This window comes from Oncorhynchus mykiss, chromosome 17, assembly GCF_057628025.1.
Source record: "Oncorhynchus mykiss isolate SJ-2025 chromosome 17, ASM5762802v1, whole genome shotgun sequence".
Taxonomy (NCBI): Eukaryota; Metazoa; Chordata; class Actinopteri; order Salmoniformes; family Salmonidae; genus Oncorhynchus; species Oncorhynchus mykiss.
In genome coordinates this window covers 67,725,050-67,743,226 of record NC_143038.1, presented here as the reverse complement: position 1 = coordinate 67,743,226, position 18,177 = coordinate 67,725,050, and the positions used below count along the sequence as shown (strand labels likewise).

General features: G+C 39.6%; 1 protein-coding gene and 1 long non-coding RNA gene across 2 annotated transcripts; one reads left to right on the top strand and one right to left on the bottom strand.

The window, feature by feature from the left end:
- The first annotated feature begins 3,906 nt into the window (after positions 1 to 3,906).
- LOC110494754 (bcl-2-like protein 15) lies at positions 3,907 to 16,965 on the top strand. Its single transcript, XM_021570084.3, has 4 exons — positions 3,907 to 4,354; positions 4,652 to 4,767; positions 10,841 to 11,050; positions 15,657 to 16,965. The coding sequence occupies exons 1-4, from the start codon at positions 4,231 to 4,233 to the stop codon at positions 15,675 to 15,677; spliced, it is 471 nt and encodes a 156-aa protein (XP_021425759.1). The 5' UTR covers positions 3,907 to 4,230; the 3' UTR covers positions 15,678 to 16,965.
- Positions 12,583 to 16,961, bottom strand: LOC149976488 (uncharacterized). The gene is made up of 2 exons (XR_016488088.1): positions 12,900 to 16,961; positions 12,583 to 12,626 (listed from the first exon to the last, which is right to left on the bottom strand). It is a non-coding gene; the product is annotated as an uncharacterized LOC149976488 (long non-coding RNA).
- Positions 16,966 to 18,177: the final 1,212 nt, after the last annotated feature.

The window sequence follows — 18,177 nt, the reverse complement described above, 5'->3', positions numbered from 1 at the left end:
AAAATCGCAAATGAAATGAAATAAATATGCCATCTCTCAAGCTTAGCCTTTTGTAAACAACACTGTCATCTCAGATTTTCAAAATATGCTTCTCAACCATAGGAAAACAATCATTTGTGTAAAAGTAGCTAGCTAGAGTTAGCATTTCGCGTTAGCATTTAGCGTTAGCATTAGCGTTAGCATCCAGCACGCAACATTAACAAAAACATAAAAGCCTTCAAATAAAATCATTTACCTTTGAAGAACTTCTGATGTTTTCAATGAGGATACTCTCAGTTAGATAGCAGATGCTCAGTTTTTCCAAAAAGATTCCTTGTGTATTAGAAATAGCTCCGTTTTATACATCACATTTGGCTACCAAAAAAAATCCATAAATTCAGTCCTCAAAACGCAAACTTTTTTCCAAATTAACTCCATAATATCGACTGAAAACATGGCAAACGTTGTTTAGAATCAATCCTCAAGGTGTTTTTCACATATCTCTTCATTGATACATCGTTCTTGGAAACATGCTTTCTCTCCTGAATCCCAGGAGAAAATGCCTGCACCTGAAGATTACGCACAAATTTAGACAAAGGACACCGGGCGGACCTCTGGAAAATGTAGTCTCTTATGGCCAATCTTCCAATGATATGCCTACAAATACGTCACAATGCTGCTAAGACCTTGGGCGAACGACAGAAAGTGTAGGCTCATTCCTTGCGCAATCACAGCCATATAAGGAGAGAATGGAAAACAGAGCTTCAGAAATTCTGCTAATTCCTGGGTGATGCATCATCTTGGTTTCGCCTGTAGAATGAGTTCTGGGGCACTTACAGACAAAATCTTTGCAGATTCTGAAACTTCAGAGTGTTTTCTTTCCAAAACTGTCAAGAATATGCATAGTCGAGCATCTTTTCGTGACAAAATATCGCGCTTAAAACGGGAACGTTTTTTATCCAAAAATGAAATAGCGCCCCTAGAGCTCTAAGAGGTTAATAAAAGGAACACTAGACACTTTAATAATGTTTACATATCTCGCATTACTCATCTCGTATGTATATACTGCATTGTATAACATTCTACTGTATCTTAGTCTATGGTGCTCTGACATTGCTCCTCCATATATTTATATATTCTTAATTACATTCCTTTACTTAGATTTGTGTGTATTGGGTATATGTTGTGAAATTCTTAGATATTACTTGTTAGATACTACTGCACTGTTGGAGCTAGAAACACAAGCATTTCGCTACACCCACAATAACATCTGCTAAACACGTGTATGTGACCAATAAAATTTTATTTGATTTAAAAGCCAGAGGTCCCTCCACTCTGACCTTCTCCTCCAATGGGTTTTGAGAAGGAGGTGAGGATAGAGGATGCGAGGATATGCAAGACAGAGAGTGAATACAAAGGCTGTGTTTGAGAGGATCAAAACCGTAAGAGGCTGCAGTTGCACACTATAGCGTTTTTTGTCCGAAGGCAAAGAAGGCCGACATCCCTAGGGGTTCCTGCTGATTGTACGGAGATTGTGACAGCCGGTTAAATGGCATCCCTTGAAAAGGCAATAACAAGATGTATGTCAGGAGAAGTGCAGTATTATCACAAGGAGAAGTATACTTGGAATGGAGGGAAAAAGATAGGCAGCGGAGGTCTAAGAGAGAGAGGGAGGTAGAAGGTGAGCTTGAGTCGGTTAAAAATGGCAGAAAAAAGGGAGATGGTTTGTTAAAGAAGAACAGTAGAAAGTGTAAACAGAGTGAGCTGAAGACGAGGAGACATGGATGTGAATGAGGTCGAAGTATCGGAGGTGGTAGATATGGTGAAGATCTCGGAGCCTGAGGCTTGCAGCGAGGGTCAGGATAAAGATGAGTCTGTGACAGTAGGAGTGAAGTTTTTGGAAAAAGTGGACCCTTGCCTTTTGGCTGATCCATTTGTGGTTTCAGGGTGGGTGAAAACAGAGTTGGGTGCTGTGGAATCGGTGAGGGTAACCAGAAAAGGTCTTGTGATAATTGTTTGTTTCTGCTGGTCAGAGGGAGAAGGTGCTCCGCGTTAAACGAATGGGGGCAAGAAATGTGAATGGTTTTGCTCTCAAGAAAAGGGTGCCATTGAAAGGAGTGATTACTTGGGTAGCAGTAAATGTAGAAGTTGACCAACTGAAGGGGAAGATTCTCAGTGCTTGGGATGCTTGTCGTTTGGTGCAACGCAGACAGGGTGGTGTGAGTGGTGAAACAGAAGAGTTATTGTCTGTTCTTTTGAGTTTTGATGTTGAGTCTTCGCTCGTTAAAGTGATGTTAGGATATATAAGTTATCCTGTAGAAGTTTTTATGCCAAATGCATTACGTTGTTACAGGTGTCAAGCTTATGGGCATGTGGCAGCAGTGAGTAGGAGGGAGGTTCCTAGATGTTCCTATGTGGCAGCAGTGAGTAGGAGGGAGGTTCCTAGATGTTCCTATGTGACAGCAGTATGTAGGAGGGAGGTTCCTAGGTGTTCCTATGTGACTGCAGTATGTAGGAGGGAGGTTCCTAGGTGTTCCAATGTGACAGCAGTGTGTAGGAGGAAGGTTCCTAGGTGTTCCTATGTGGCAGCAGTGTGTGTAGGAGGGAGGTTCCTAGGTGGGAGAAGTGTGTAGAAGGGCATGAGACAAAGGAATGTGTAGCATTGGGGAAAGTGCGAGAGTGGCAGGTTGACGTTTCCAGAGTTAGATTAGTACAGAAGTTGTCATATGCTGAGGCAGTGAAGAAAGTAGAGGAAGATGGGTCAAGGGGGAGGGATCCTGAGGGGAGTGTTGTGAGTAGTAGATCTGTACCAGTACAGAGGGATGAACCAACAAGTGATATATGTTTAAATTAAGATTGGATTTTTAGCATTTATACCAATGGTTATCAACTGTACTGCAGGGATGGAACGTAAAGTCGCAGAACAGTGAGGTTGTGGTGGCAGCTGCAGAGAGGTATTTTGGTGTGTGAGACTTGACATCAGAAGAGTTACACACGGAACCAAAACCGGGCTGCGCGAGTGCGCCATCGTGTGCCATCGTGCATAAATGTATTTTGTCAACCCACACCAAAGGCGATCATGACACGCAGGTTAAAATGTCAAAACAAACTCTGAACCAATTACATTCATTTGGGGACAGGTCGAAAAGCATTAAACATGTATGGCAATTTAGCTTGCTAGCTTGCACATGCTAGCTAATTTGTTCTATTTAGCTAGCGTGCTGTTGCTAGCTAATTTGTCCTGGGATGTAAACATTGAGTTGTTATTTTATCTGAAATGCACAAGGTCCTCTACTCCGACAATTAATCCACACATCAACCGAAACGTTTCTAGTCATCTCTCCTCCTTCCAGGCTTTTTCATCTTTGAACTTATATGGTGATTGGCATCTAAACTTTCATAGTATTACCACAACGACCGGCAAAACAGTTCATTTTTCAATCACCCACGTGTTTATAACCAATGAGGAGATGGCACGTGGGTACCTGCTTCTATAAACCAATGAGGAGACGGGAGAGGCAGGACTTGCAGCGCGATCTGCGTCAGAAATAGGAATGACTTCTATTTTAGCCCTTGGTAACGCAGACGCTCGTTGGCGTGCTCGAGCAGTGTGGGTGCAATAATTGAATAACATGGATTTCTACATTTATTTTGCAACACTCATGTAAGTGGTGGTGTTCCATCCTTTCAGGTTGTTGGACTAAGGTAGGACTAAATAGATTTAAATAGTGGAGTAGGGTGGTGTTATTTTGAATTTGTGAGTGCAGTGTTAGATGGTAGAGTATTAGTTTTTTTTTTTTTAAGCAAAGCATAAGGGCGTTATACTCCAATCTAATAGGGGGCGGTAATGCAACATTTATTGGATGAAGACCGCCTTTAAACCTCATCAAAGAAGATCACAACCGTAATGTATCATGGGTAAATTGTGACTAACTGATCTACAAATAATAATGAGTAGTTATTTGTATGGAAGATGATTTGGAGATCAGTTAATTTGATCATCAAAGAAGCGCAAAACCGTAATGTATCATGGGTAAATTGTGACTGACTGATATACAAATAATAATGAGTAGTTATTTCTGATGGAAGGTGATTTGTAGATCAGTTATTCGGCTGCACTGTCGAGCAAGCCCATATCTCCGGTTGATGAGATCTAGGCGTGCCGCATTTACTCGTCTAGTCACGATTGAGGAACCGTCGACATAAATTATCTGTCTTCCGTTTCACGGACGCTGTTGAAGGTGTTTAACTATGTCTCCAAGAGATATAGAACAACAGACATTTGATATTATTAGGTGCTTCTTTGAAGAGGAGCAGAACCCAGTATGTAATCGGAAGGTGTACGGAGGAATTGAGTCTGATGGACCTGGCGATGGTAATAATTTCACAATGAGAACTGTCATTTCTTCAGGCATATTATGTTGATTAAATTGAAACACCGTCTACTCAACAGGAGGCTAGGGTTTTCTTATTTTGAATCGGAATTTGTTTTTCAATGCTCGGTTTGGTTGGATCCTCTCCAGAACCGAAGTTCGTCAGTAAGACTGGAGAGAGTAAGATTGAGTACCTGCCCCTGTTTTCTACCCTAATCATACAGTACAGTTAGGATTTGGCGATGGTAAACTGATCCCAGATCATGAATGACTTACAGATCACCTGACGTGTTTTGCAGATGACGGGTTTGACCCAGTTGTAATAGCTGATAAACTGAGGGAACTTGGAGATGATTTTGAAGTTAAGTTTATCCAGCCTCATATCAGAAAACTCCAACAAGCAGTTGCAGACAAGGTAAGCTTACTGTTTGTTCTATGAGGCCGTGTTAGGAGGATACATTGGCACTGGTGTTGTTGGTCTTGGACCGGCGAACCGTGCCAATATATCCTCCAAACACCGGCTTCGATGGCATTCTCACTTTTATACTACGGGTTACCAACATATTCAAATAATGATTGACATATTTTCATTAAAGTTATTTTGATAATTGTATTCATACTATGTCATCTTTCCACAAGATTTAGTCCCGAAACAAATCTAGGGTTGCTACCTAAACCGGCTGGTCGTTTGTTCTATTGGTTCGGTTGCCAGAAACACGACCCGGTCATTGTCTTTGTTCTGTATGTATAGACGTGACCCAGTCATTGTCTCTGTTATGTATCTATGGACTCGACCCAGTCTTTGTTCTGTATGTATAGACGTGACCCAGTCTTTGTTCTGTATGTATGGACGTGACCCAGTCTTTGTTCTGTATGTATGGACTCGACCCAGTCTTTGTTCTGTATGTATGGACGTGACCCAGTCTTTGTTCTGTATGTATAGACGTGACCCAGTCTTTGTTCTGTATGTATGGACTCGACCCAGTCTTTGTTCTGTATGTATAGACGTGACCCAGTCTTTGTTCTGTATGTATGGACGTGACCCAGTCTTTGTTCTGTATGTATGGACGTGACCCAGTCTTTGTTCTGTATGTATGGACTCGACCCAGTCTTTGTTCTGTATGTATGGACTCGACCCAGTCTTTGTTCTGTATGTATGGACTCGACCCAGTCTTTGTTCTGTATGTATGGACTCGACCCAGTCTTTGTTCTGTATGTATGGACTCGACCCAGTCTTTGTTCTGTATGTATGGACTCGACCCAGTCTTTGTTCTGTATGTATGGACTCGACCCAGTCTTTGTTCTGTATGTATGAACGTGACCCAGTCTTTGTTCTGTATGTATGGACTCGACCCAGTCATTGTTCTGTATGTATGGACGTGACCCAGTCTTTGTTCTGTATGTATGGACTCGACCCAGTCTTTGTTCTGTATGTATGGACGTGACCCAGTCTTTGTTCTGTATGTATGGACTCGACCCAGTCTTTGTTCTGTATGTATGGACGTGACCCAGTCTTTGTTCTGTATGTATGGACGTGACCCAGTCTTTGTTCTGTATGTATAGACGTGACCCAGTCTTTGTTCTGTATGTATAGACGTGACCCAGTCTTTGTTCTGTATGTATAGACGTGACCCAGTCTTTGTTCTGTATGTATGGACGTGACCCAGTCTTTGTTCTCTATGTATGGACTCGACCCAGTCTTTGTTCTGTATGTATGGACTCGACCCAGTCATTGTTCTGTATGTATGGACGTGACCCAGTCTTTGTTCTGTATGTATAGACGTGACCCAGTCATTGTTCTAAATGTTCCATTGCCATACTGGCTGGCAACGGTCTTATCCCTTGTTAGCCAACTAGGGCTAATTTACAGTCCCGTCAAACGGTGCAGACAGAATAACAACAGTAGCTGCATTTGTTTAAACTATTCTCTAGTGACATTTATTTAAACTATTCTCTAGTGACATTTATTTAAACTATTCTCTAGTGACATTTGTTTAAACTATTCTCTAGTGACATTTATTTAAACTATTCTCTAGTGACATTTATTTAAACTATTCTCTAGTGACATTTATTTAAACTATTCTCTAGTGACATTTATTTAAACTATTCTCTAGTGACATTTGTTTAAACTATTCTCTAGTGACATTTGTTTAAACTATTCTCTAGTGACATTTATTTAAACTATTCTCTAGTGACATTTATTTAAACTATTCTCTAGTGACATTTGTTTAAACTATTCTCTAGTGACATTTATTTAAACTATTCTCTAGTGACATTTGTTTAAACTATTCTCTAGTGACATTTATTTAAACTATTCTCTAGTGACATTTATTTAAACTATTCTCTAGTGACATTTATTTAAACTATTCTCTAGTGACATTTATTTAAACTATTCTCTAGTGACATTTATTTAAACTATTCTCTAGTGACATTTGTTTAAACTATTCTCTAGTGACATTTATTTAAACTATTCTCTAGTGACATTTATTTAACCTATTCTCTAGTGACATTTGTTTAAACTATTCTCTAGTGACATTTGTTTAAACTATTCTCTAGTGACATTTATTTAAACTATTCTCTAGTGACATTTATTTAAACTATTCTCTAGTGACATTTGTTTAAACTATTCTCTAGTGACATTTATTTAAACTATTCTCTAGTGACATTTGTTTAAACTATTCTCTAGTGACATTTATTTAAACTATTCTCTAGTGACATTTATTTAAACTATTCTCTAGTGACATTTATTTAAACTATTCTCTAGTGACATGTATTTAAACTATTCTCTAGTGACATTTATTTAAACTATTCTCTAGTGACATTATTTAAACTATTCTCTAGTGACATTTATTTAAACTATTCTCTAGTGACATTATTTAAACTATTCTCTAGTGACATTTATTTAAACTATTCTCTAGTGACATTTGTTTAAACTATTCTCTAGTGACATTTATTTAAACTATTCTCTAGTGACATTTATTTAAACTATTCTCTAGTGACATTTATTTAAACTATTCTCTAGTGACATTTATTTAAACTATTCTCTAGTGACATTTATTTAAACTATTCTCTAGTGACATTTATTTAAACTATTCTCTAGTGACATTTATTTAAACTATTCTCTAGTGACATTATTTAAACTATTCTCTAGTGACATTTATTTAAACTATTCTCTAGTGACATTATTTAAACTATTCTCTAGTGGCATTTATTTAAACTATTCTCTAGTGACATTTATTTAAACTATTCTCTAGTGACATTATTTAAACTATTCTCTAGTGACATTTATTTAAACTATTCTCTAGTGACATTTATTTAAACTATTCTCTAGTGACATTATTTAAACTATTCTCTAGTGACATTTATTTAAACTATTCTCTAGTGACATTTATTTAAACTATTCTCTAGTGACATTATTTAAACTATTCTCTAGTGACATTTGTTTAAACTATTCTCTAGTGACATTATTTAACCTATTCTCTAGTGACATTTATTTAAACTATTCTCTAGTGACATTATTTAAACTATTCTCTAGTGACATTTGTTTAAACTATTCTCTAGTGACATTATTTAACCTATTCTCTAGTGACATTTATTTAAACTATTCTCTAGTGACATTATTTAACCTATTCTCTAGTGACATTTGTTTAAACTATTCTCTAGTGACATTTGTTTGGATACATCTTTAACAATAAGCTAATGAGGCACGCTTCTGCCTGGTATAGAACATGTGCTCTCTCGTTAAGACAATGTTGTTCAGAGGAGCTAGCCAACAACACAGCTAACACAATAACTTCAAGCTGAAGCTGGAAAGAACAGCAAACTAGCTGCGTTTCGTTTGACCTTTTTTCAATTTACATTTCTTTGTATATATCCATAAAAAGGATGCCAGCTGATTCAGGATTTCGACTGGCTGAGAAACGCTGCCTGCCTCTCTCTCGTCCCAACACCTAACGTTACACGTTCATTACTATGGGACAGTTGGAGATGGAATTTAAATATTGAAACAATGTTGCAAATATCGGAGAGACAGAGAGCAAGGTTTATACACATCTCCACTGTTGAAAACGAAATGTGAGATAATGTCTAGATGCTTTTTATAGTGCAGATCAAGTTACTAACTTCCCTGCCTGTGTTGATGGAACAGAGTAAATAAGCAGTTTAAGGTCATAGATTTAGCAGGTATACACATGCTGGAGTGCGCTTTTAATTAACCAATCAGGATTCAGGATTAGACCCACCCGTTGTATAATATGACACACACACACACACACACACACACACACACAATAATGCCTTGTCAAACCCCACAATATTCCTGTTTGTGGCCTACATACAACCTGCACTACAACCATTGGCTTAGTTAAATAGTTAGACAGACGTGTGTGTATAGTGTTGGTGCTACAGGTGTCGTGAAATAGTGGTACCTATTGAAGTGTGTGATAATGTGGGGTTAGATAAGTTTCATTATCACATCATGGTAGAGCACACAGGCGGAACATTCCGAATCAGGAAGTGTTTCGATTTAGAATGATTGTTTACGTCAAGTAGTCGGTTCCTCAGACATAATGCAGGTGTCCTGCATGTTAACTAAGAAGGGACAACTCTAGCTTGTTGTTGACTCACTGCTGCCCTACATGTTAACTCTGTACACTCCCAACTGAGTCACAGGCTATAGCAGTAGTCCAACCTAGTGTAACAATGTTACTGTTTGAGTTTCACTTTAGAGATCCTTTTTCTCTGAACAAAAATATAACACAACAGATTTTTACTGAGTTACAGTTCATATAAGGAAATCAGTCAATTGAAATAAATCAATTAAACCCTATGTATTTCACATGACTGGGTATACAGATATGCATCTGTTGGTCACGGGTACCTTTAAAAAAAAAAGTAGGGGCGTAGATCAGAAAACCAGTCAGTATCTGGTGTGACCACCATTTGCATCATTATGTAGTGTCGACACATCTCCTTCGCATAGAGTTGATCAGGCTGTTGATTGTGGGATGTTGTCCCTGTCGTCTTCAATGGCTGTGCAAAGTGGCTGGATATTGGCGTAAATTAGAACACGCTGTCGTACATATCGATCCAGAACATCCCAAACATGCTCAATGGGTGACATGTCTGGTGAGTATGCAGGCCATGGAAGAACTGGGACATTTACAGCTTCCAGGAATTGTGTACAGATCCTTGTGACATTGGGCCGTGCATTATCATGCTGAAACATGAGGTGATGGCGGTGGATGAATGGCACGACAATGGGCCTCAGGATCTCGTCACGGAATGTCTGTGCATTCAAATTGCCATTGATAAAATGCAATTGTGTTTGTTGTTCTTGGCTTATTCCTGTCCATACTGTCCCTGGTTCAAATCCAGGCTGTATCACATCCAGCCGTGATTGGGAGTCCCATAGGACGGCGCACATTTGGCCCAGCATCGTCCAGGTTTGGCCGGGGTAGGCCGTCATTATAAATAAGAATTTGTTCTTAACTGACTTTCTTAGTTTAAATAAAATGTCAAAAATTATCATGCTGTTTAATCAGCTTCTTGATATGCCACACCTGTCAGGTGGATGGATTATTTTGCTAAAGGAGAAGTGTTCACTAACAGAGATGTAAACACATTTTTGCTCAACATTTGAGAGAATTAAGATTTTTGTGCGTATTGAACATTTCTGGGATCTTTTATTTCAGATAATGAAACATGGGACCAACACATGTTGCATTTATATTTTTGTTCAGTATACATAAGAAACTTACATAAGAGACTTCCAAACGTACTAACGTAGGCTACATTCAATTATTTGGTAGTCGTTTTGTAATTGTGTGTGGTTAGGTTCTTTGGTTAGGCTGGACAAAGTTGAATTACTGTTTAACAGATGCCCTGCCTCAGTTTTCTCCACACACCGGGCTCTTTCTGGGCTCTTTGTTTATAACGCATTGTCCACTCTTCCTTGAGTCTTTCCCAAGTTGATGCCCAAGAGACCTCCTCAGATCACGTCAGGTCATTTGTGAGCCTCTGATTGGACAGTGAAACACACACGCTGGCACCTGCAAGAGGTTTCATTTCTCTCTCATGCCGTCATGGCTGAAACCAGCGCAAATGTCTAATATTTTTGTGTCCAGGTTAAACGTGGGAAGTCCCTCATTATAAACAAACAGTCGGGTTAAATTCATGGTTATTGCATCATCCTTAAATATAGTGAATCAATTTTCTCTGGCCTAAGAGTAAATTAAAGAATCAAATAAATAAACAACCCACAAAGCACGATGCAACATGTTTGACTCAATTAAAGGGACCGTTAGAACAGGATATGAAAATAGTGTAATACTTCCTCTGAATTTTTATAGCTCTGGGGCTGAACTATCATATAGGGCAGAATCCCAACTTGAGATACATGCTTTTACAGAATCATATTGAAAAGGACGACGCCCTGGAGTTCGAGGGTAACCGCCTGTCCTCCCCCCTCCCTCTCTCTCTCTCCCCAGGCGGTGGAGGAGTTTGCGCGTACCGTGGACAGCCTGTGTGCGGCCCAGAGAACAGAGGTGGCCCCTGAGATGCAGCTGCTGAGGGCCTCCATGGCCCTGGGTCTGTACGTTAAGAAGACCTGTCCTGACCTTAGAGCCACCATCCAGTCTTGTATGACTGCCTTCATTAACACCCGGCTGGCTGGCTGGATCACCCAGCAGGGAGGATGGGTGAGTACCAAAAAAATACCCATGAATTATGTAAACCCTCAGGACATGTTCAGGCATGTATTTTATGACTGGGTGGAGTTATTGCAATGCTGCCTGGGCCTTACTGGCATTTACAAAGCATCATTGCAGATGGTACAGGAAACGATTAGTCACAAGATGACAGTGAGCAGCTATTTGCATGGAGAAAAGTCATCTGTTTTTAACTTAGCTTCTATTTGCGTACACTAGTTGCTTACACTTTCATCAAGACACGTTTGTGTGTTTACTTTGTCTTGAAGACAAATGTACTACTCTAACATTACAGTAATACCACTGCTATAGTACCACTGCTACCAGTGATAGTCCCAGTGGTATTGATAGTGGTTCTCAACCCACCCACCCTACTGGGTGTAACAGCAGTAATGGTACCGTTTCTAGTACACATGACAATATTTCCTGTACTCAGTGGTGATGGTGCTAGTACCAGTGACAGTACTATCTCCGATAATACAGCGCATTCAGAAAGTATTCAGACCCCTTGACTTTTTCCACATTTTGCTACGTGACAGCCTTGTTCTAAAATAGATTCCATTTTTTTCCACCTCAGTCTATACACAATACCCAATAATGACAAAGCAAAAACTGTTTTTTTTTTTTAAAGAATTTTGAGCAAATTTATTAAAAAGAAAAAACTGATCACATTTACAGAAGTATTCAAACTTGTGATGCACCAATATGACATTTTTGGCCAATACAATATCCGATATTTTCCTTGCCAAACAAATGATAACGATAACCGATATTTACAATTTTAGCCATCTTTTAAGCATTCTAGTTAAACAGTTAAATAGTTAACACACACATATGGACGCAGTGGTCTAAGGCACTGCATCTCAGTGCAAGAGGTGTGACTACAGTCCCTGGTTTGAATCCAGGCTGTATCACATCCGGCCGTGATTGGGTGTTCCATAGTGCGGCGCACAAATTGGCCCAGCGTCGTCTGTGTTGTCATTGTAAATAAGAATTTGTTGTTAACTGACTTGCCTAGTTAAATAAAGGTTACACACCACACTGACCAAAACGTTATTTTGTTGGCATTTACGTATGTCCCAATTTACCAGTAAAACATCATCAGAACCTATTTCTTTCACTTACTTGCTGTGCTGTTTCATTGTTCATTTGTTCAGTCGTTTTATTCTCAACCAGGATTTCGTGTCAAAGAAGATACACGTCAAATAACACATCTGTTTCAGTAGCTATAGTTAGCTAGCTAACTACATAGCTAGGTGTCATCGAAAATAACCCTAAATTATAAGACAGTTCTTAATTGATTAATGGTCAGACTCATCTATGTGAAGCTAGCCACAATAAGGATTAGCCACAATAGCGGACTTTGCGTTTTAGCCTTCAAAATAAAAGTATGGCTTAATTCTACTATTTGTATTCATTTGCATTACTGTCAATTACATACTTTTATTTTGATAGCAAACCGCAAATTCCACAATTGTGCCTAATCCTTATTGTTGCAAGCTTCACAACACATAACCTGGTGCGGTCGAGCCTCACTAGCCAGATGAAGCTAGCTGGCTGCTTATAACTTTAGCTTTGGGTAACAGGGTTAAGTTGCTGACTAGCTATTTATTTTCATGAACTGAATTTCAATAGGCGAACAAGTGGAAACCTAGATAATGCTTACTCACAAGGATTCCTAAATCATTGCTAAGAATAATGAAAATGACTGCAGGTTCTACTGGTAATTATTTTCAGGCTGGTTGTATTGGTGCTAGCTAGGTACCGAGCTAAAGCTAGCTGCCCCAGAAGTTGCGGTTGAACAAATTATGCTTTATTACCAACGCGGTATTGTAAGCACATTGTTCGTGGCTGGTGTTTGCTTGTTTGCAGCCTTTTTTCTGTACAGCTTTGACAGTGCTACTGTATCTTTTTTGACACGAAAAGACCCAAACGGCGTTCCATAGTGTGTATGTCGTGAAGCTGATAGCAGTGACGGTATTACTGTGTAACTCTGGTAGGGCAACATCTGAAAAATAGCGCACTTGGTAGTGTGTACCGGTGCTCGACCAGTCGGCGAAAGCCAACATCACCCACAACAGAGAACGGTTGATTGTCAAGTGCAATGAATTCAATTATCTTGGTTAATGGATTTCACCCATTTGAATGGTCTCGCTGAAATTTTGTTCATCTTTCAAATGACTGCTCGATCCACACAGCAGACATTGTGGGCTAGTTTAGGAATGCTGTGTTGTGCAAAATTTTACGTGCAGTTATTACATCATGTTACATGGCAGGGTAGCCTAGTGGTTAGAGCAGCAACCGAAAGGTTGCAAGTTCAAATCCCCAAGCTGACAAGGTACAAATCTGTCGTTCTGCCCCTGAACAGGCAGTAAACCCACTATTCCTAGGCAGTCATTGAAAATAAAGGTTCCAAAAAAAATATAGAGGTATGCAAGTCAGCTTTGACATAGGTTTAGCACATCGGGGCATTAAACTAGAAATCGATGTTGGCCGATACCGATGTTGGCATTTTTAGCTAATATTGCATGATTCCGATATGTTCACCGATTATATTGTGCATCCCTAATTCAGACCCTTTATTCAGTACTTTGTTGAAACACTTTTGGCAGCAATTATAGCCTCATGCCTTCTTGGGTATGACACCAGAATGTTGGCACAACTGTATTTGGGGAGTTTCTCCCATTCTTCTCTGCAGATCCTCTCAAGCTCTCAGGTTGTATGGGCAGTGTCGCGGCACAGCCGTTTTCAGGTCTCTACAGAGATGTTCAATCAGGTTCATGTCTGATATCTGGCTGGGCCTCTCAAGGACAGTCTTTTTCCGAAGCCACTCCTGCGTTGTCTTGGCTCCTGCGTTGTCTAGGATCGTTGTCCTGTTGGAAGGTGAACCTTCGCCCCAGTCTGAGGTTCTGAGTGCTCTGGAGGAGATTTTCATCAAGGATCTCGCTGTACTTTGCTCTGTTCATCTTTCCCTCAATCCTGACTAGTCTCCCAGTGTCTGCTGCTGAAAAACATCCCCACAGCATGATGCTGCCACCAACATGCTTCAGCATAGGGATGGGACCAGGTTTCCTCCAGACATGACACTTGGCATTCAGGCAAAAGAGTTCAATATTGGTTTCATCAGACTAGATCATCTTGTTTCTCATGGTCTGAATGTCCTTTAGTTGCCTTTTGGCAAACTTCAAGCGGACTGTTATGTGCCTTTTACTGAGGAAAGGCCTGATTGGTGGAGTGCTGTAGAGATTGTTGTCTTTCTGGAATGTTCTCCCATCTCCACAGAGGAACTCTAGAGGTCTGTCAGAGTGACCATCTGGTTCTTGGTCACCTCCCTGACCATGGTCCTTCTCCCCCGATTGCTCAGTTTGGCCGGGTGGCCAGCTCTAGGAAGAGTCTTGGTGGTTCCAAACTTCTTCCATTTAAGAATGACGGAGGTCACTGTGTTCTTGGGGACCTTCAATCCTGCAGACATTTTTTGGTACCCTTCCCCAGATCTGTGCCTCGACACAATCCTGTTGCGGAGTTCTACAGACAATTCCTTTGACCTCATGGCTTGGATTTTTGCTCTGACATGCACTGTCAACTGTGGGACATTTTTAAATAGACAGGCGTGTGCCTTTCCAAATCATGACCAATCAATTGCATTTACCATAGTTGGACTCCAATCAAGTTGAAGAAACATCTCTAGGATGATCAATGGAAATAGGATGCACCTGAGCTCAATTTCGAATGTCATAGCAAATGGTCTGAATACTTAAATTAAGGAATTTCAGTTTAAAAAAAAAAAATGTTTTAATGCATTTTCAAAAAATAACTGTTCACTTTGTCACTATGGGGTATTGTTCTAAAATCGATTAAAATAAGGCTGTAATGTAACAGAATTTGAAAGGGAAGGGGTTTGAATACGTCAGAGTCAGACCGGTGTATTAGACTTAGTTACTGATTACCTGCTTCAATTCACTCTATTTTCCTGCCAGTGGAAATACTGTGCATTTCTAAAGGACCTGAGCGATTTACTTCAGAAAGGCTGAGACTTCTTAACTTCTTTAGAAATGTGATGTAAGGTTCACTAAAGCTGGACTTAACTCTGAAGCAGTTTTAACAAGGCCTTTCCCACAGAACCACTTCAGAGATTTACTCTCACATTTTGACTCTAGGCAGCACTCCTGTTAGGTTTCTTCTCTCCATAGATACTGTCTGTGGCTGTTTAACTCTGCTGCGGTTAGCTATTATTGTACTGGTGTTAAAGAGGTAGCCAGATGTGGCCATTGTGAAGGTCATCGACACAAACAGACTATTGTCTCAGTGTTTTCACCTTGTCGTCTTTATAACCCAGCTAAAGAAACACAGTTTTATTGCCTGCTATTCAGAAGCTGTGATGACTTTGCTCTATTAAACAGATTTATACTGATTGCAAGTTTTGAGGCTGTGGTGACTCACTAAACCTGTATCATACCTGGCATGAGGTTATACCTGCTTTGGCAGAGAGACGGTCTGCCATGAATTCAGTTCCTTCTCTGTCTGAGTACCCATGAAGCCTGTTTCAGTCCCTTAATGACTCATGAATAATGCTTTTGTTTTGTTGGTTGTTTTTCAGGATCAAGTTACTATGGTTTAAAAACATGGAGAAGATGTCATCCACATCATTTTTGTCTTAATGAGGAGGAGGTCTTAACTCCTCAAGTCTGTATATGTGTTAAGTCTTCCCTCTTTCTTTTTCTTTCTTCCCTCTTTCTTTCTTCCCTCTTTCTTTCTTCCCTCTTTCTTTCTTCCCTCTTTCTTTCTTCCCTCCTTTCTTCCCTCTTTCTTTCTTCCCTCTTTCTTTCTTTCTTTCTTTCTTTCTTTCTTTCTTCCCTCCTTTCTTTCCTCTTTCTTTCATCTGTCTTATGTTCCTATCATGGCCATTTTGAACTTGCCAGTTGTATTCCCTCTTCACTTCCCCTAAGTTGGTTCTTTGAGGAAGAGACTGCGTCCCACTATCAACAGAATGTGACGTCTCCACTGACTTTTTGACCGTCCTCTCCTTGTTATAAGCAATGGGCACCTGCATCTGAAGTAACGTTGCACATTGGAATCATGACGTATTGCAATCCATGGCATTTTCTACATCACATTGTCAAAACAAGCAATATATTTTTGTAGAAAAACAATCCGATGCAATGTTTTGTGCTTTTGAAGCCCTTTCCTAAACAATAGAGGCAGGTTACCAGATGATCACAACAAGCTTTCATTTTTACGCCGATGGACCGTCTTTCATTTAATGTGAGAATGAACTTTGACCTAATAACATGACTCACAATAAAAGTCCATGTAATCGCCGAAGCTGTGATGTTGAATACTTGAAAATGAACCGTCACTGAGTCGTGCATCGCTTGATGGAACCTGAAATGCTTTACGTCTTGTTTGACCATGTTTTCTAATATGCTCTTATCCTCAATCACTCCGTGCTTGTTAAACATGCTTATTGTTAGCTCTACTCAACAAATCAATGTGCGACTTTGTTAAATGTGTGTGTTGCTGGTGTTAGCTCATCTTGATTTGAGTAAAAGGAAAAAGTCTTTAATATGATATGCGTTAAGAAAACGAATTAGTGTTAACCAACTGTGAGTTAAGAGTTATTTATAGTTTTGTAGACTTCCTCAGAGCTTGTGTAGAGGGAAACTACAGTAGGAAAGTGCCTCTGGTCAAAGTCAGTATTGTTTCAATGTCAGCTCTGACTCATACCATTTACAGTCACTTCACCTTTATTAAAGATGCACAGAACCATCATGTGGAAATGGACCAAAGGGAATTAGAAAGTAGATGAGGTTTTATTGTAATTTTTTTTTTCAATTGTACATTTGTGCCTATTTGTGTGTAATTCTGTCTGGTTTTAATAAAACATGGAGCTTTGTTGTGAAGTCTCAGGGCCTTGCCTCTGTTCTGGTGTGATAATGAACACTATTTATATTGTCATTCTTCTGCATTTGATTCATTCTGTAGGAGGGCTCAGCCTGCTTGTTCTATTCAATGAAAGACATTTCAATCAATGAGTTCTTTAAAAAGAGGTCAAACAACATTCCTTTAGACACTGTTTGTAATGGACTGGAATGACCTCTCTACTCCTGTTGTCTTACATGTCCAAAACCTCATATCATTTATTCTAAAGAACGTTTACGACCACAAATAACAGCTGTTTTCATAAAAGTGGTTATCAGCTTTGACACTTCAGCAGTCGATGCCACACAGGGCTAAGAGCAAGAAGATTGAGGGTTCTCTGACCGTCACAGTCGCACTCAATCTCCCTGCCTGTTTCACTAGACCTACACTACGATCAGAGCCGGCTGCAGACAATCATCAGCTAGGAGGACATCACATTTTCAACATTTTGATGCCATATTTATAATTATATAAAATATATGCAAAACAAAAAATAATTGTACCACCAACAGGTTTCTGTGCCAACGCATCACACAACCAATAAACAAAGCATACTGACTTTGGGCTCTTCAATATCATGGTTTGCGTTTTCAACACCACAATAAATAAGACTGTCAATCTCCACAAACAGACAATACATCCCTCCATACCCAATATCAAATGCTTGGCTCGACAATCTTTTAATGTCATTGAACTTTTTGCTGTTTTGTAACCGTGTCTCTTACTATTCATCAAATGTCCGCTGCACAGTTTTGTTGATGAATTCTTGATTTCATTTTTCAGTAAAGAAATATATACTGTGTATATATATATATATACAGTACCAGTCAAACGTTTGGACACACCTACTCATTCAAGGGTTTTTCTTTATTTTTACTATTTTCTACATTGTAGAATAATAGTGAAGATATAAAAACTATGAAATAACACATGGAATAATGTAGTAACCAAACCAAAATATATTTGAGATTCTTCAAAGTAGCCACCCTTTGCCTTAATGACAGCTTTGCACACTTGGCATTCTCTCAATCAGCTTCACTTGGAATGCGTTTCCAACAGCCTTGAAGGAGTTCCTACATATGCTGAGCACTTGTTGGCTGCTTTTCCTTCGCTCTGCAGTCCAACTCATCCCAACCCATCTCAATTGGGTTGAGGTTGGGTGATTGTGGAGACCAGGTCATCTGATGCAGCACTCCATC